The sequence below is a fragment of the Eleutherodactylus coqui genome, chromosome 10, assembly GCF_035609145.1.
Source record: "Eleutherodactylus coqui strain aEleCoq1 chromosome 10, aEleCoq1.hap1, whole genome shotgun sequence".
Classification (NCBI taxonomy): Eukaryota; Metazoa; Chordata; class Amphibia; order Anura; family Eleutherodactylidae; genus Eleutherodactylus; species Eleutherodactylus coqui.
Genome location: NC_089846.1, coordinates 25,002,013 through 25,019,191, shown reverse-complemented (window position 1 = coordinate 25,019,191; position 17,179 = coordinate 25,002,013). Strand labels below are relative to the sequence as shown.

General features: G+C 44.9%; 1 protein-coding gene across 7 annotated transcripts in view; it reads right to left on the bottom strand.

The window, feature by feature from the left end:
- IQSEC2 (IQ motif and Sec7 domain ArfGEF 2) overlaps positions 1 to 17,179 on the bottom strand; it is a 192,931-nt gene that overhangs the window by 15,012 nt on the left and 160,740 nt on the right. For 6 of the 7 annotated variants that reach the window (XM_066580614.1, XM_066580615.1, XM_066580621.1 and 3 more), the window contains 3 exons: positions 14,508 to 14,778; positions 13,764 to 14,150; positions 8,425 to 9,302 (listed from right to left, as the gene is read on the bottom strand). In XM_066580614.1, coding sequence (XP_066436711.1) covers positions 8,425 to 9,302; positions 13,764 to 14,150; positions 14,508 to 14,778 — 1,536 coding nt within the window. Of the gene's footprint in view, positions 1 to 8,424; positions 9,303 to 13,763; positions 14,151 to 14,507; positions 14,779 to 16,932; positions 17,094 to 17,179 lie in introns of those variants that run through there. The other variant, XM_066580616.1, reaches the window with a different exon arrangement.

The following is a 17,179-nucleotide window of genomic DNA, read 5'->3' as shown; positions in this document are numbered from 1 at the left end:
GAGAGCTCCGCAGCCGGACACCCGGTCTAGAGAGCTCCGCAGCCGGACACCCGGTCTAGAGAGCTCCGCAGCCGGACACCCGGTCTAGAGAGCTCCGCAGCCGGACACCCGGTCTAGAGAGCTCCGCAGCCGGACACCCGGTCTAGAGAGCTCCGCAGCCGGACACCCGGTCTAGAGAGCTCCGCAGCCGGACACCCGGTCTATAGAGCTCCGCAGCCAGACACCCGCTGCTCTACTTATGGTTTACGATGGAGAATCATTTACAATAAGAGATGCGAGCAAAATGATTTCTGACACCATTTCTAATTATCGTTTATATGACCGCTTACTCGGCCCGATTCAGAACCCTACAATCTCCTAATAGACCGTAACAATTAATAAACACACATTTATAAGGGATTTGTAGCTTTACAATCCCAATAAAATGTGTTTTCCGTATCCTGCATTGTCCTTGCAGTGTGACCCAAAAGACTTGTGCTTATAGGTGAGCCTTCCAAATCACGGACAGCAATTACCGGAATGAAAGCGTCACACGTTAATGAGTTGTTGCCGGGTTCAGTTGAGAGAGGATACATCAATTCTGAATCATGGGAGGAGGATGTACCGTATCCCGTGTCATTAGCTAAAAAGCGCTCATATAAAAGGTGACAACAATTAGGAACTACGGGGAGAATTTAACATTGTGCGTGCGACAGATTTCTGGCATAAGACAGTTGGTTATATTTTCAAAAACATTCACAACATTTTTGATTGTTTGTTACCACGGCCTTAAAAAAAAAAAGCAAACAAAAAAATAAATAAATAAGTAGCAGGTATCATCGCCCCCCCCCCCCCCCCCCACAGCCTATCAAGCATTTTTAGCATATATTGGCGTCAACTATAGCTGAAAGGTCATAAATGTCTGATTGTCGTGCATCAACGACACAAGATGCGACAAATGTATTAAATTGATCCCCAGGCTTTAGGACACAATTCTGGTCTTGGGACAGGAGTAGAGGGGGTATACTACTTGCAGTTATTCTCTGCTGCCCCTCCAATCCGCTGTTTCCAGACCCCATTTACAGCTGTCCAAGATGGCTACGGCAAATTTTCAAAATACTTAGCGCACTCTGTTCACAGCTCTTTGATTGGCCAGTGCTGTTCACGTGATCAACTCTGGCCAATCAGAGAACAGATATAGTATATTTGTAGCCTAACACTACCAATGCACTGTGGGGGGAATTTGGCAGTCTTAAGATTGTGTCAGCAATCTTGGATGGCCAAAAACATGACTCCGAATTGGTGGATCGGGGGGGGGGGGGGGAAGCAGACAAGAACAACTGCAGGCGATATACCCCCCCACCACCACCACCACCAATCCCCCAGTCCTGGCACAGAATTTTATCCAGAAACCGAAAAGTCTTGTTCTAAATACATTACGCCATCCTCCGATAGCGGGCGGCACCATTAAGAGCAGAAGACAAAAAGTCAATCTTCATAAATCTTTGTGTCGGAAAGTCTTCTTGTGTATTTTTGTTTTAAACGATTCTCCTCCAGATGAGTAAAAAAAAAAAAAAAGCTGAAAATCGGCAACCCACCTCCACCAGATCTGAACCTTGGGTCCAAATTGTGACAATTCTAATGATATAGGAAATTAGCGGTCATGCTGTCCTGACTGGGCGACCATCATTGTAGGTATAAAGCTTCATATCTACAGCAGACTGCCTCTCTGCCTCACATGCTTGTTGTCTGTTCGTCTCAGTAGAGGAGCAAAAAGCGTAAAAGCTAGCACAAGGAAAGGCAATAAAACAACTGTAGCCGCCTGTTAGAATCCGTTAAGACCGTATTTTACTCTATATAAGCGCTGCGGAATAAGTTGGCGCTATTACAAAGATTATGATTATTATTACATGCCTGGACAGAGTCATAGTCCTTCATTAGTCAAAAGTACAACAATAAAGATCTCCATTTGGGCAAGTTTCCGGCATTGGTGCTGGCCTGAATAGTGCAGTCGATGTAATAATACATGATATTACGCCGTTCGTCTATCACTGACTTGCTCAATGTACATTTTTGTCCAAGGAATCCATTATGTCAACATATTACGCACAAATGTCACATCAAGTGAAGAATTCTCATTTCCGTCAAGATATCAGCTTGTTCACGAGTTTCCTTCTGCCGCATGCAAATACGGCACCTGGCTGCGGCTGACAACAGAAAGCAGGAGGACTGGTGGTACAAAACCACAGAAGAAGGCAGGTTTATCCCAAAATGTCAACAATTCAAGTGTTGTCCTACCCGTTTCTAGGAGTTGTAGATTCACAACAGCTGGAGAGTCACAGGCTGGACACTACTGGTCTAAATGTAGTAGGGGTGTCCGCTCCATATGAGGGAGGGATTCTTTACAGTAACTAAAGGAGTTTTTGCACTTTAAGGCTTTAAAAAAAAAAAAGAAAATCCCAAGCGGCAGTAATGATTAAAGGGCTATTCACGTCTCACTTGGCTAAAATTATTCATAAAACAGATGGAAGAAGCTCAATTGACCAATCTTCCCCACCATGGGCCAAAACTAGCCACAATACAGTTAGCCCCAGGGCAAGTTGTGAGGTAATCCCTCCTAAAGTCCACGTCCGCCGTAAAATTTATGGGCTAATGGAGAAAACAGACGGACAAAAGCAGCAAATACTAAGCAAATAATGCATTTCTGAAAACAAAGCACAGTACCTCTACTAGAGACATCCAACCCAGCAGATCACCTAGCATCTCTGATATATGGTACTAGTTTTACTATGTGAAGGATCAGTACCAGCCGCCTTAAGTTAGATGGCTCCCTGTGAAAAATGTTTTTGGCGCACCCCCATCATAAGAAAAAAACAAAACAATATACATTGTACAGATAGGCTGCTTGTATTCTACTTGTGCAGAAAGCAACAAGATAGCAGGATACCCCCACCAGAACAGATCGGTGAAGACATACGATACCAGAACAAAGCTCATAACAAAAATACAGTACCACAGTATAAAGTTATAATACTAGAACCAAGCTCATAAATACGGCACCAGGACCAAGCTCAGTATATAAATAAAGTCCCAGAACAAAAGCTCAAAAAATAAATGCAGCATGGATCAATCTCAGTAAATGGATACAATACCAGAAGCAAGCTCCTAAAATCAGGCCAAGAATCAGGCTCATAACATCAATACAGTAGCAGAACTAGGCGATTGCCAATCAGGCAATCAGGGGTGCCATTCATAAAGGAGGAAACAGCCAGGAGTAGGATAATCATGTTGCTCCCACAAGACAGAACCATACGAAAGAGGATGATCATCTGGAGAGCGCCCTCAGCCTACATGTGCCTGATGCGCCACCCCCTCCCTAGTAGAAGACCACCACAAATGAGGGTGTTCTATAAAAAGTTCTCCCTTGATCAAATTTAACACACTGTCCTGATCATCATCTATTATTGGATTTTTCGGCTTCTATTGCCACCTATCCCACAATCCAGCATTGTACACTCAGCAATCAGACTACCTTAATTTCCATCCGACAACTTTGCATTGTATATACGGTCCATAAATCTGACAAGCTGGACTTCATACCCACCTATCTCAGAAACTTGCATCGTTTGTGAGACCAAAGCACAACCATGCATTGCAAGCCCATGTTTTCCACAGCACTGCATCCTATAAGTGTCTATAGCGTAATAACATTGTATTACACCAGGGAGCGAATATTAAAGTAACACTTTTTGCTTTCAAATCAACATTGGAGCAAATCATACAGGTCATTCCACACAGAACGTGACGGCGGCCAAGCACTCAGGGCTTACATAACCATCACATGCTCACTACATTCCTTAGCGTTTTACCAGTTCAATAACCTTGATATTGCCCGATGTCTGGCACTTTGCATGTGAACCCAGAATGCACCCGCCGTGAACACAAACTGCTTTAGGCCTCCTGTCATGTTGCAAAGTCAGCAGGATTGGCTGCAAAGCTCTGCGGCCGGCTGACTCTAAAGCCGCTTTTATTCTAAGTTTCATGGTCCTCTATTCGCCAGTATAGGTTTTGTTTTGTTTTCCAGTTCCATCTTCAGACACTGTGAATCTGTCAAGTGGGCGGTCCCCACCAATCCTCATCAATGGGCGATGTCAGACTTGATGGACGGTGAGGTCTGCCCACTTGACAGACTCAGGGAGCTAGATCTAAAAAGAGCCTACATAAGCGAACGAGGGCAAGTATGAAAAAAAGAAGAGTGGCGATGGTGTCGGCAGCTGGTTATATATGCTATTAAACTTAGGCTGTATTTACATGGGAGAGTGCGGTATCCGTCTGTGCGATATTGCACTCTTAGGAGTTTTCTGCAATTGCTGTGTTTTGGGAGAAGAACGCATAAAAATGGAAAAATGCATCGCACTTGCATGCAGATCGCATTTACAAACGAGCGTGGTGCAAGTTTTTTTTGGCTACCACAGGAAATAATGGGGGATTTGTCCAAAAAAAGGGCCTGCTTTAAAAAAAACAAACACTCATGTCAGTTAAGGGGGAGAGGGAGAGGGAGAAGGAGAGGGAGAGGGACCAAAAAAAAAAAAAACAGAAAAAAAAACTCGGGACCCGGCGTCCCACATACAAAAATTCTCGAGTCTCCCATTGTAGCCAATGGGGTTCATTACTCGAGTAGAGCTCTCGAATTTTACGAAAAGCTCGACTCGAATAACATGGACCCGAGCATTTGGGTGCTCGCTCATCTCTACTCCTAACCAATCAGGCAACAAGCTGATTTATACCCTGATCAAGTCCCTACCAGAAGGAGGAATATATGATTGCACCCTTTGAGCATGTATATTTTATAATGCTGCTCCACCTTTAATATTGTCAGCAGACATCAAATAAATTTAGTATCCCTGTAATACATCTTTATCAACATGTTTGTTGGTTTTACTCATCTTGATAGCGATTTTTTTTTTTTTTTTTATTCTGTGCAAAAAACCTACATGGAAACCATCAACAAGCTGCTGCTGACTGATCTTATTCTAATTTATTACTATTTATTGCTTATTAATATTTAGCATTCTGACTGCATAACTGTGTCCGCTCAAATCATTAACGAATGAAGATTCATGCTAACCCCTTCCCAATATTGTAGAGGAGGGGCCTTTAGCGCTCTACAGTCAACCCGTGTAAAAGTGTTCGACAATTGTCCCAACAATTAGCGTGGTGTGACACATCGCTTACTGAGTGTGCCGGAGATCGCTTCCAGCCGCCCGCCTCCATTCAGAGTAAACAGGCAGTGGTTTATAGATGAATGACTGCCTGTTTACAGGCGCCAATCATCCTCAGGTTAACGATAGGCAAATGAATTATCGTTCCTTGCGCAATTGTTGGCGGTGTTTACACTGAATGATTATTGTTCAGTTTTGCACGATCCAACGATTACCGGAACGATAATCGTTCCATGTCAAAGGGGCCATAAGAAATTCCCTTCTGGCCACTTAATGAGTCGACCGTCGCTCGATCCTGCCATCTACATGCTGCAGAGGATCACCATTATGTGGACGAACCATCATTACCACAATGGTCTGACCACATACAAAGGGCATCTGTCAGCGGCACATCTCTGTTTACATGTACAGATGTGCTGCAGATGAGCGGGCATTTTCATGCCGGTATAAACTAAACCAATCAGCTCACAAATTAACGTTTGCTCATTTGTAGGCCGACTGCGGGCATAGTTCCAGGGGGCGATGATCCGGCAAAGGAACGTTTGTACAAATATTTGTTTCCAATCACTGACTCATGTAAAAGGGCCTATTAGTCAGGCACCGATTTTTAGAATCAAACAAAAAACTATGATATCTGACAACCCAAACTATCCTGCTTGCTGACGGTTTCTATGCAGCAGCAGAACAATTTTGCGCAGTGCAAAATTCAAAAACAAACAAACTCAGGATGAGTAAAAAACTAACATAAAAGTCCCAGTAATATTTCACAAGGAGGATGAGGAACTTCATGGAATAAATTTGCATGGCGTAAAAAAATCTTGCAGTAGTGCGAGCTTCAAAGCGCGTTAGGTTGTGCATTCACACCTAGGAAATACCACGACTACAAAAAGTACAATGTAAATACCACGTTTAGGGCACCTTCGCATGAACTTACCTAGCAGATATTGTCCTTTGGGGGAAAAACCCCACTGACTGCCCCAAAAAACCCGCAAAAAAACCCGCAAAATGCAAAAAAAAGATATATTTCACTAAAAACTTTAATTAAAACATCTGGTTGCACAAACACCCCCCTCCTCCCCAAACCACCGTTATCATGACTTCCACTAATTCCCTAATGACTTTATATGAAATTCTGTGCATAGACTATTTGGCGTAGCCAGAATGGAGGAAGATTATGAGGAGACCGCAATGTCGTATGGATAGAGGTAGGAGAAAGGACGGTACTCCAAAGTCAAAAGGGAGCAGAACAAAACGAATAAAAAAAAAAAAAGACACCCCAGAATACTGACAAGGTCAAAGGTCAGATGGGTTATAAGAGAGGTTCATGATATTATGTCCTGCCAGAAAACGGCAACACAACCATCTCACGAGCCGCGGTTCAGATGGAAGGAGTCGGTGTATTATTCATACATCCAGTTAAAGTACACGACGCTGACACGTCTACCACCAACTACAGGCCTCTACAAGACGCAATTAAATTGCGGATGTCCTTAGCACTTATTAGTGCTGTATATACTAAAGGGCAAACAGAAGAGAAGCTTCCACTAATGGGTATTGCTCATCCAATGGGAGCTTGGATTTCATTATCTCTAAGGCGGTGTATCTAGCAGATGCTTATTTCGGGGGCCGGGGTGGGGTGGGGAACTGGACCTAGTCAAAGGCTACCCCATCCCCCACACCTTGTAGCTTTTTTTTTTGTCCCAATCAGATATTGAAAGGAATGAAGCGCCTAACTATGGGTTTTCATTAAAAACTTCCTACTGTTCCATTTCTACAGTTCCTATTCAGATTATCTGTCTCCATGGTAACAGACAACAAAATCTCTGTAGTCTGATCCTGCAGTCATTCATTTTTGTAATTTATTTTTTGTTAATCTAGATTACACTAGATAGATTGTGCTAGCTGTCTGTTACCATGGAGACCCATAGTCCGCCTAGGAGCTGTAGAAACAAAATGGTAGGAAATTGTTACTCGAGTCAAGACCTATTGTTTCAGTTGAAATTTATTGGGACAATTAAAAAAAAAAAGGTTTGTGGAGCTGTAAGAAGCCTTGAGGGGTTACCAACACCTGGTTGGAACATATCAATATACTGGAAGCTAGTCAAAGTTTTCCAAACTTAGTTGATGGGAGATCCAGGGACCGCCATCAGGCAGCTTGTAAATTAAGAGGTGCCGTTCACAGGGAAAAAAACCTAAAAAAGTTTGTTACATTCCTAGGAGAGGAAGACACAAGAAAATAAATTCTCATACCAGACCGTTCACGTACCATAAGGTATTTGACGACATGCTAACTTTTTAAGCTACGGCGAAATGAGGTGGATTGACTTCAGTGGCGCAAACTAGACCAGATTGTGTTTTTTGTCGCTTCATTTGGTGCCGAAATGCTGCTGATTTGCTGCAGATTTCATGCTTTGCATTCCAAAGGGTGGAACCGGGGCTAAAAATCTACAGTATTATCAGAATCACCAGTTATTCCCTGTTCAAAGGATAAGGAATAACTTGCTGATTGATCAGTGGGAGCCTCACTACTGAGACCCCCATCGAATCTGAGAATGGGGTTCCCGTGTCCCCCGTACTCCTCCCACCGATCAGCAAGTTCTCCTCTCTCCTTTGGATAGGGAATAACTTGTAATTCTGGTAAATTCCCTTAATTAGTGCAGTAGACTTTTTTGTAGTGTGTGGGTGAGACTTTCCGAAATCTCGCCCATATTACATGCACTGTAAAACTATGTGGGTTTTCCACAGTCAAATCCACGGCAGGAAATCTGCAGCATTTCCGCTAAGCGTGGATGTGCCCTTGAAGCCCCCATACATAGACTGCGGTGGGAGCGGACAGCTCTTGCATGTGTCTGGTGGCCTCTCTACTCTCTCCTTACAGAAGTATCGTACACATTGGATTTCAGCGCCCGATCTATTGTCTCCCCCCTGGAGATAACCTGCCTACCGGCGGCTCCTCACCTCCACAGGTAACATGGCTTTAGCATATAAGGTTGGTCAACAATGGATCAAAACTGTATCAAGCAAGTGCAGTTCCCTCCTATCTTAATCAGTGGCATGAACCAACATCAGGAGGGGAGCCCTAATGTAATTCTCAGTATGGGATGGCACATAGCTTGGTGTCATACAGTAACCTTCACCAGCCCTGACCTACACAACCCATGAGGTCCAGTGTACATCACACTACAGCTATGAAAGCTTGCGTCGAGTCCCTTCTAGCACCTACTTGTTGAAGAGGTTGAGGCCGATGCGGTACTGTCTCCTCTGAACCACATCGTTGTTGAAAGCAGGCGAGTCCCAGCTGTGCCTAGTTTCCCTCTGGTAGGTTTGCTTACAGAGCGTGTTGGGAGGCTCCCGTAGACTATCACGGGAAGAGGAGCCTGAGCTGCAGTTGATCGTTTCGTTGGAGTTGGTAGTACTATTTAGACTTTCGTTATCTCCATCGGAGTTTTCCCCAAGTTCCTGCTTACCATGGTGCATATGCCGCACCCCTCCCATGCCACTTCCAACTCCCACCTGTGTACCATTATTTCCACCTCCAGAGTCCGATGGGGTAGGTGGAGCATCTGGGTGATAATGGCGATGCGGATGAGGGGAACGAGCAGGTCCTTTGTGAGGTGCTTGTTTTAGAGTCCCATGTGGGCTGCAGTTCTCTTGTTCATAAACAACCTGTCTATTTAGAGACCCTCGGTCTGACCTATCACTCAGGTCTACAGAACTGTCACTAGGGGGCTCGATAGTGAGCAAAGGAAGGTGGGCTCCCCTCATCCGAAAGTCTCGGCACTCCATGCAGGGCGTACTCCGCCTGCTGCCATTCTCCCTGCTGTCTTCCCGTGAGGAGGAAGTGGCCCAGTATTCTTGCCGAGAACTAGTTCCTTGTGGAGTGTCTTGATCAGAGCTTGGAGGCCTATCAAGAGAAAGGGGGGATACCGGCACTCCCTCATCCATGTACAGTGTGACATCACTGAATGAAGTAGCGGTGCTGTCTCCATGTTGCTCTTTGCTTTCCCCTTTTTCCAAGCTCCCTTTTTCATCTCTGGGATCGGTGCAGTGCATAGATCGGCAGCTTAGAGCATCATCTATTGACTCAGCCAGAGATTTCACCTGATGAGGAATAAGAAATGGAAAATCATACCAAGCAACTAATAGAGGACTGGAGACAAGTTCCAATGGTGTTTTAAAGGGGTTTTCTGGCCACATATTTTTTTTCACTCTGCTGCTCCCCCGGGGTCTCCCGCTGGTCTCTGTACTTCCTGGTCCCTGTTGGTATGAACATGTGACTGCTGCAGCCAATCGCCAGCCACTGTACTGACTTGATACAGCCCCTGATTGGCTACAGCAGTCACATGACCACAGGGACCAGGAAGTACAAAAACCAGCTTAAGACAGCAAGAAGCGTCAAAGTGGTGGAGGATTAGTAAGGAGAGCATTACTTTTGTTACTTTAACCCCTTAAGGACCAAGATGTTTTGCACCTTAAGGACCAGACACTTTTTAGGGATTTTACTCATGTGGTGGCTTTACTGCCATATTTTGTTTCCTTTAGCTACCAAAATTATTTTTGCTGGGTTTTTTTCCATGACATATAGGGCGATTATTCAAATATCCTTTTCATTGACTTTTTTTTCAGTTTTTTTAGTTTTATTGGGGATAAAAAAACTAAAAAAATTATTTTTTTTTAACATTTATAGTTTGTTTTTTTTACATTTAGTATATTTATGCTAAAATAAAGTATGGGAATGGGTTCCTCTATTTATTTCGGACGTTTTGATATATAATATGTATGGTTTTAGTTTACAGGGTACATAAGGCGACGGTTTTGGTTGGCGTCGACTTTATGTTATTCTCTTTCTTATGTATATATCGCTGTTTTATTCTGTAATATTGTTCTACATATGTATGTAATCATGTTTTTTTTACTATCTATGTTTCCCATGATGTCATATAAGACCTCTGGGGGACATTCATTTATTTTTTTTATTTGACACTTTCCCACTGTAACTGGGGCATCCATAGGACATTAGTCACTGGTAGAGCTGGCCAGGGTCTAGTATGACCCTCTAGCTCTGCTGTAGCAGGGAATCCCAGCGGCCACATGACCCCCTGGCTCCTGCAGTGGAAGAAACCCTTCCACTTTCACTTTTGAGTACACAGTGCTCATTAAGTGCTGTGTATTCGGCGAAGCAGAAGGCAGAAAGCGTTAAAAACCACTCCTCCCTTCTCCTCTGGGTTATCAGCTGTTACGAACAGCTGATAACCCGTCCTGCCTCTTAATAATTGCAGAGCAGGAGGCTTAAAGCCCCACCATAATTTTACTATTGGCGAGGTTTTAAGCCCAGGACCAGCCGCCGTATATTTACTGTGCCTGGTCCTTAATAGGTTAAAGCATCTTGAGTATTTTTTTCCAGTGGTCAGATGAAAACCCCTTTAATGTGCCAGGAATCGTCTGGGAAATTCCGTTATAAGGGCGCAGGAAAAAAAAAAAAGTTCATATTCTATTATTACGTGACAGAATGAACTTAATGTATTTGGTTTACGGTAAGAACACAAGTATTCTGCTTGCAGGCGACACACAGGCTAAAATTAACCAATTCATCAATCTTACATAGCAAGATCTGCTTACACTTCTAGTTGAGCAACTTGCAGACTATTTATGGAGGCTATGAAGCGTTATCCTCCATTGGTTTACTTATATCAGGTTTACAGATTTATCCACACGCAGATTTTTTACCACAGCGTGTGGATAAGATTTCTTGAACCGCTTCCACTCGGCTGTACTGTAAAACACTCAGTTTTTCATGAAAATTTTGAGTCAAGTCAGAAGTGATTTCAAATGGAATGAAATATACTAAAACATGGACTTGGACTTCTTCCGCTTCTGGCTTTAAAAAATTGCAATACTGATTTTCCAAAAAAGTGCTGTATGAAACCACCTTAAAAGGTGGAGCATGCGGATGATAAAAGAGCTTGTCCAGGATCAAAAAAAAAAAAAAAAAAGGGTTTGTCTTTTCACTAGCTGCAGCCGGCGCCGTTTCAGGAAAAAAATAAAAAGGTGTCCATAAATGCAGACATAGTGCAGTTTTTCCCACAACTTAAAGGGGTTTTCCGTGGAACTAAGGCTGGATTCAGACGACCGTATATGGATTTCACGCCCAGCCGATATACGTCGTCTCTCTCTGCAGGGGGGAGCCTGGAAGAGCCAGGAGCAGGAACTGAGCTCCTGCCCCCTCTGCCTACTCTCCGCCCCTCTGCACTATTTGCAATGGGGAGAGGCAGGGCGGGGCTAATTCACGGAACTTAGCCCCGCCCTGTCCCGCCTCCTTTCATTGCAAATAGTGCAGAGGGGCGGAGAGGAGGCAGAGAGGGGGCGGGAGCTCAGATCCTGCTCCTGGCTCTTCCATCCTCCCCTCCCCCCTGCAGATGAGGACACCGTATATCGGCTCGGCATGAAAACCGAGCCGATATACGGTCGTCTGAATCCAGCCTAATATGGATGACCTATCCTCCGGATAGGTCATCAATAGTTGATGGGCCAGGGTCTGCCGCTCAGGACCCCAACCGATCAGCTGTGCGGGCGCATGCTGTCAGCACTGCAATAATAGAGGTCGGAGCGGAAGATTTCGAGCCGGCCTCCCATGTAGTGGCCAACACAGCTCTCATTCGTAGGTCATCAATAGTATTTCCACGGAAAACCCCTTTAAAATTACTTCACAACCACTTAAATAAATTTCTTAATAAAACATAAGGCAAGATTGGTCAAGCGGAGGTCAGTCCAGCCGCTGTCACTAGGTTAATGATTTACCCATTTGCAGACTGATGGATCCAGGTGATTGGATCTTTAAAGGCTTCAAATTTATAGGCTAAACAGGACTTTATAAGCAGCTATTGGCACCTAAAAATGGGTTTTCTCATGACTTAAAAATTGCTGCTGACTAGGACACGTGACAGCTGCAGCCAATCGCTGACCACACCGGTGATCTTCTATAGCCAATGATTGGCTGCAACAGTCACATGTCCTGGTCAGCTGCAACCAGTAAGTAGAGAGTGGTTGTGAAGTTTATGTCATGGGAAGATCTCCTTTACGGTGTTAATAGCTGCTTATAACGTTCTCTTCAGCCTATAGACTGAAAAAGCCTTTAAAGATCTGGATCCATCAGTCTGCAATTGCATAAATCCTTTAACCTAGTCACAGCAGCTGGGCTGTTCTCTCCTTGCCCAATCTGACCTTCTATTGTATTAATGGTGTCCCACCACTTGCTATTAAAGCCCTAGCCTTCCCGCGCCCACCGGTCTATCTTGTGTTGTTTACCTGTATACCATAATCCTCACCATCACCTTGTTTATTCCACTTCCACATTCTTGCCCAAAAGGGAGAACACATGCTTTTGTACGATTAGTATGCTGCTCCATGGTAGGACATACAATATTTTATCAAGAGCAGAGCGGTACTAAAGGCTCCGTAAGGTTTGAAGCCTACATAAGCCACTCACGTCCTCCGCTTTATGACAAAAAGATATTTTGTGGCTAAAAAGACTCGGAATATACGGAGGCAACAATGTATATTAATTTCTGCAAGTGCAAGAACACAAAAAGGATAACTGGGTAGGGGGGGGGACTCACAAAAATATAGCAGGAGGAAGACAAATGTAGCTATATAGTGCGCTAGGACACAGTTTGGAGAGAGAACACAGTAGGAATAAATATATCTAAAGATGGTCCATCCCGTATACATATGAAGGCAGTCATTCCACTGGACGTGCCATTCTTCTTCACCAGTCTGTTAGGGAGCGTTCTCCATGGCGTTTCTCACTACGATGTTGGATTGTGTCTGTGGCGCTTACGTCACAGGGGTCGAACATGGTACTGTGACGGGACCCCCGAACAAAACCACTGTCATTAGTGACATGGACACCACTTTGATGTCTGTTTTACAAGGGCTCCTTTCGATTCCGTTGTATTTGGAGTATAGAATAACAGAGTTGACTACGCTATTCTATACTCCAATTTATAACAGAAACTAATGCAAACTCAGACGGACACCAAAGTGTCGGTTTTACTAATGACAGTGAACTGTTCCATTCGGGGCTTCTGTCATAGTACCCCCCAGAACGAACCCCACACCGTAGTGAGAAATGGCGTGGGAATGCTCCCTTAGGCTCTGTTCACATTTCCATTATTATTTTCATTTTTCTGTCATATCACAGAAATAGAAAAATGAAAATAATGGTCTGCCTGATCCGTCATATGATTGACACCAATAGCGCCCGACCAGAATGGGTTCCGTCACTTTACCAGACGTGCAGCGTTCTTGCATTTATGATAAACCCTGAACGGAGGCTGCTGACGGAAGTCTGAACAGGGCCTTAGTTTAACAGGAACTGGTGATATTACTGCGGCACTAGGTACTTAATGCCTCAGTGATGTCACTGCCTCCATGTGCGCACATGGTGGGTCCACTTTACCTGTATGACACGAGAGCCATAGAATGACATTACAAAAGAAACAAGACTCGTGTCCTCATTATTCGTGCTTCCCTCACTGGTCTCTTATTCTCATAGCGCCTCACCTGTTTGGAGAAGGAATCCTCCAGCTCTGTGATCTCATTGGAAAACTCCCCCGAGGTGTTGATAGAATCACCGTCCATCCCGCTGCAGGAACCCCCATACTGAAGGCCTCGCTCCCCCTGCCCACGACATGCAGCTACCCCTTCGTCCAATGATACAGGTTTGCCCTGGAAGTACGGGACGTTGTGGCTCTTGTCGTACTCCTCAAAGGAGTACTGCATGCGCATGTTGGATAGGATGATCCGACGAGACATGCGGCTCTCAGAAGCAGAGCTGCGTAGACGTTCAAAGTTCTTATTCATGCGATATTGTCTGAATGCAGTCTGGATGGTACGAGCTGCTCGCCGGCTGAGGAAATAGCCCCCATACTTCCTCTCCAGCATTTCCACCTACATCAGGAGACAGGTAGAGTGTGTGTGTAAGAGAGGGCCCGAGGACACATCACAGGGGGTAAAAAGTAAGAGACATGAGGTTAAAAGGAACATATGGGACAGGAAAGAAGCATAAACTTTAGTAATGAAAAGAAGTTTTCAAACTTGTCCGTCAGATCGGTTAATAAGTCCGCATAAGCCGATACGGGATTCTAAAAATTTAGTACGTTGTTGGACGTTACTAGGACATGTTTGAAAACCACCGCTCAGTAGGACAGGGGAGAAAAAGACTGAAATCACAGACCAAGCCTCGATGGAAGACAGAAGGGAAGTGATGGACAGGGAGATTGATATGGATTGCAACAGAGTAGATACCTTCTTGTCCTGGAGGTCAGTAGACAATTCATAGCTGTCAGACAAGGCTTTGGATCTTTTATTCTCTTCTTCCTCCTGTTTGCGCAAGGCAACGCTGGCAGGCTGTAGTCTGGCCCTTTGACTCCACTGGAGTCCCGGGTGAGACGTGTGACGGGTGGGTGATGGCAAGTCGTAGTGATCGCTTTTCAGCTCTCCCCGATACGGTGGCTGCTGGCCTGGACTGTCAACAATTGTTCCAGATTCGCTGCCAAGAGAGTCGCCACCTTCAACGCTGAAGAGATAGACAATGGTAATAACCATGGGCAAATAAAGTGACCACAGTTCGAAAAAGCCAAGCTATAAAATAACGAGGAAAACAACATGCAAAACGGGCAGAGGGAAAATCATAGTCACCAGGAGAAGTAAATTATGAGACATCGGAATATAAAAGTCAAGCTGGATGGGCTGCGCATTGTCAAAGACGGACCGCAACAAGCATATGGGCCAGAAAGACCGAGCCATATAGTCAGCCAGCGGGGGTAGCTACTGGCAAAGAGGAAGCACAATGCAACGTCAAGGAAGGGGGGTACAGGCGGACTGCCGCATTCAGAATAAAGGCTTGGAAAAGATACATACACGAGTCAGCCAAAAAGGGTACAGCAAAAAAAACGTCAACGTCAAGAACAGTTGGCCGCGGTAAGTACATAAAAAGAAAGCAATAAGGCGGAAGTATGGAAAAATGAAACTAAAGTCAGCCAGAGAGCACATACTGACATGGGACAGGTATATACTAAGGGATGCCGCATGGTATATAGTCAGCAAGCGATGGTACGCTGCAGCAAAAAGAGGAGGAATACAGTCAGCTAAAGAGGGGAATCACTGTAGTTTAGAGAAAGTACCACCGGCAGTGGTTGTAGCTACAGTCAGCCAGCAGCACAACATACAGTCAGGGGAGCAGAAGTAAGCAGGCAGCACAGACCGAGCCATGACACGTCTACTGGTCTGCAATCAGCATACAAACACGTGAAGAATAAGGACATGCATACGTACTGTATGTAGATATCCATAAGAACATGCAAAAGCAAGGAGGTTCAACAAGGTACACGGACATAATCGGCAAGTGTTGTTGTGTGAAAGAAGCTTCTCTTATCAGATGAACTTCGCCTCTTTATTGCCAGCCTCCTCCCTCCTGCTACCCATAAACGTACCTTACCAGATAGCGTGTTCCTCCAAGAGATCCACGCAAAACCCCAATCATGTGTACCGTAGAAGACCACCACTGCCAACGGCAGAGACCGCACCACCCACAAACGGACAACCTCAATAATTCACCAGGGCGCAAAAGGCAGCCCATCACGGTTCATATAGAGAAGAGTAACCGCCATTACTGCAGTGCTGTGACATAGCGCCCCCTATCCTGCTCTTCAGAGTTCGTCAGCTAAACTCATATTTCCATGGCATCTGTAATAACGCTTGACTAAAGCACTTTTGGATTTTCTTACAATTTGCAAAACTACCTCATAGGCTACGCTCTCTTACCATTTTTGTCCAGAGTTTAGCGCGGTGTTTCAAACGCCACGCTAAGTGCTGTAAAAGGGCCTCCATTGGTTTTCATGGGGCTTTCACAGACGATCGTTCAAACGCGATGTTTAACACGATTTTCGAATGCGGTCTGCTCTATATAAGTGTGTTTCAGTGCTTTTTAACCCAACACATCACCCGTTGTAATGGTGGGGTGCGTTAAAAAACGCAGTTAAACAAGTTCAAAAACGCCATTCGTAAATGTGTTTAAAACGCGGCAATTTAACAGACGCCTCTGTGAGAGCAGCCTTAGACATGATCAAACGACTTCAGGTACTTTTACCCGGGACTACTGCCCGAACAAGCGCCCGCGCCGATAAGTCTCTAGGCATTCCATTGGTTCATCAAAAGTAGTCTGGTGTAAAGTCAGTCGTTCATATTTGAACAATTTTGCAAGCAAATTTGCACAGGGATCCCCTCTATGAATGATATTGCGGCAAACTAATGAGCGGTCATGGCTTTGTGTAAAAGAAATGATGTACCCCTCACCGACTGAATGATAGTTGTTCCTTGCAAAGGCACCTTAAAAAGTGTGAAGCAGCCAACTATTACATAGCTATGGCCTTAGAACCCTAAAATAGCATGGCCACCCCTACTTCAAAGGGTAGCGACGCTCCCAAGCCAAGTGCGCAGCTTCTCGGAAGATCAGATAGAAGACGGAAGGAAAACTACGCAGGAGATTAAATACTCAATTTACTGTGAAAGCAAAAGGTAAACCCGGAGACGGCAGGTGTTCACGCTACAAGATAAAGGTGTTGCCGAAAGAATCTGCCCTTCACATCTCCCTCACATACGGCGGCCCTTCACAGGTAATGCACACAACAGTGGGGTCATCACAGAGGTAGCTAGCGCGTTCTGCACTCACATGTACAGCGCAGCTCGGGCCGGAAGGCGAGGCGGCTTGCCCCCTCTTTTCTTCCTCATTTTCTTGGAAAGTGCAGAGAGGATGTAACGCTGCATCCATCAACTTCTCCGTGCAGGACGGTCACATACGGGAAGGGGCGACATGAAGAAACCTCAGCATGCCTTGCTGAAGATTAATCTGCAAAGGCTGTTTGTGACGGAAATCCCAAAACCCATCACTATGGAGCCGCAGGCAACACCTAGCTCTG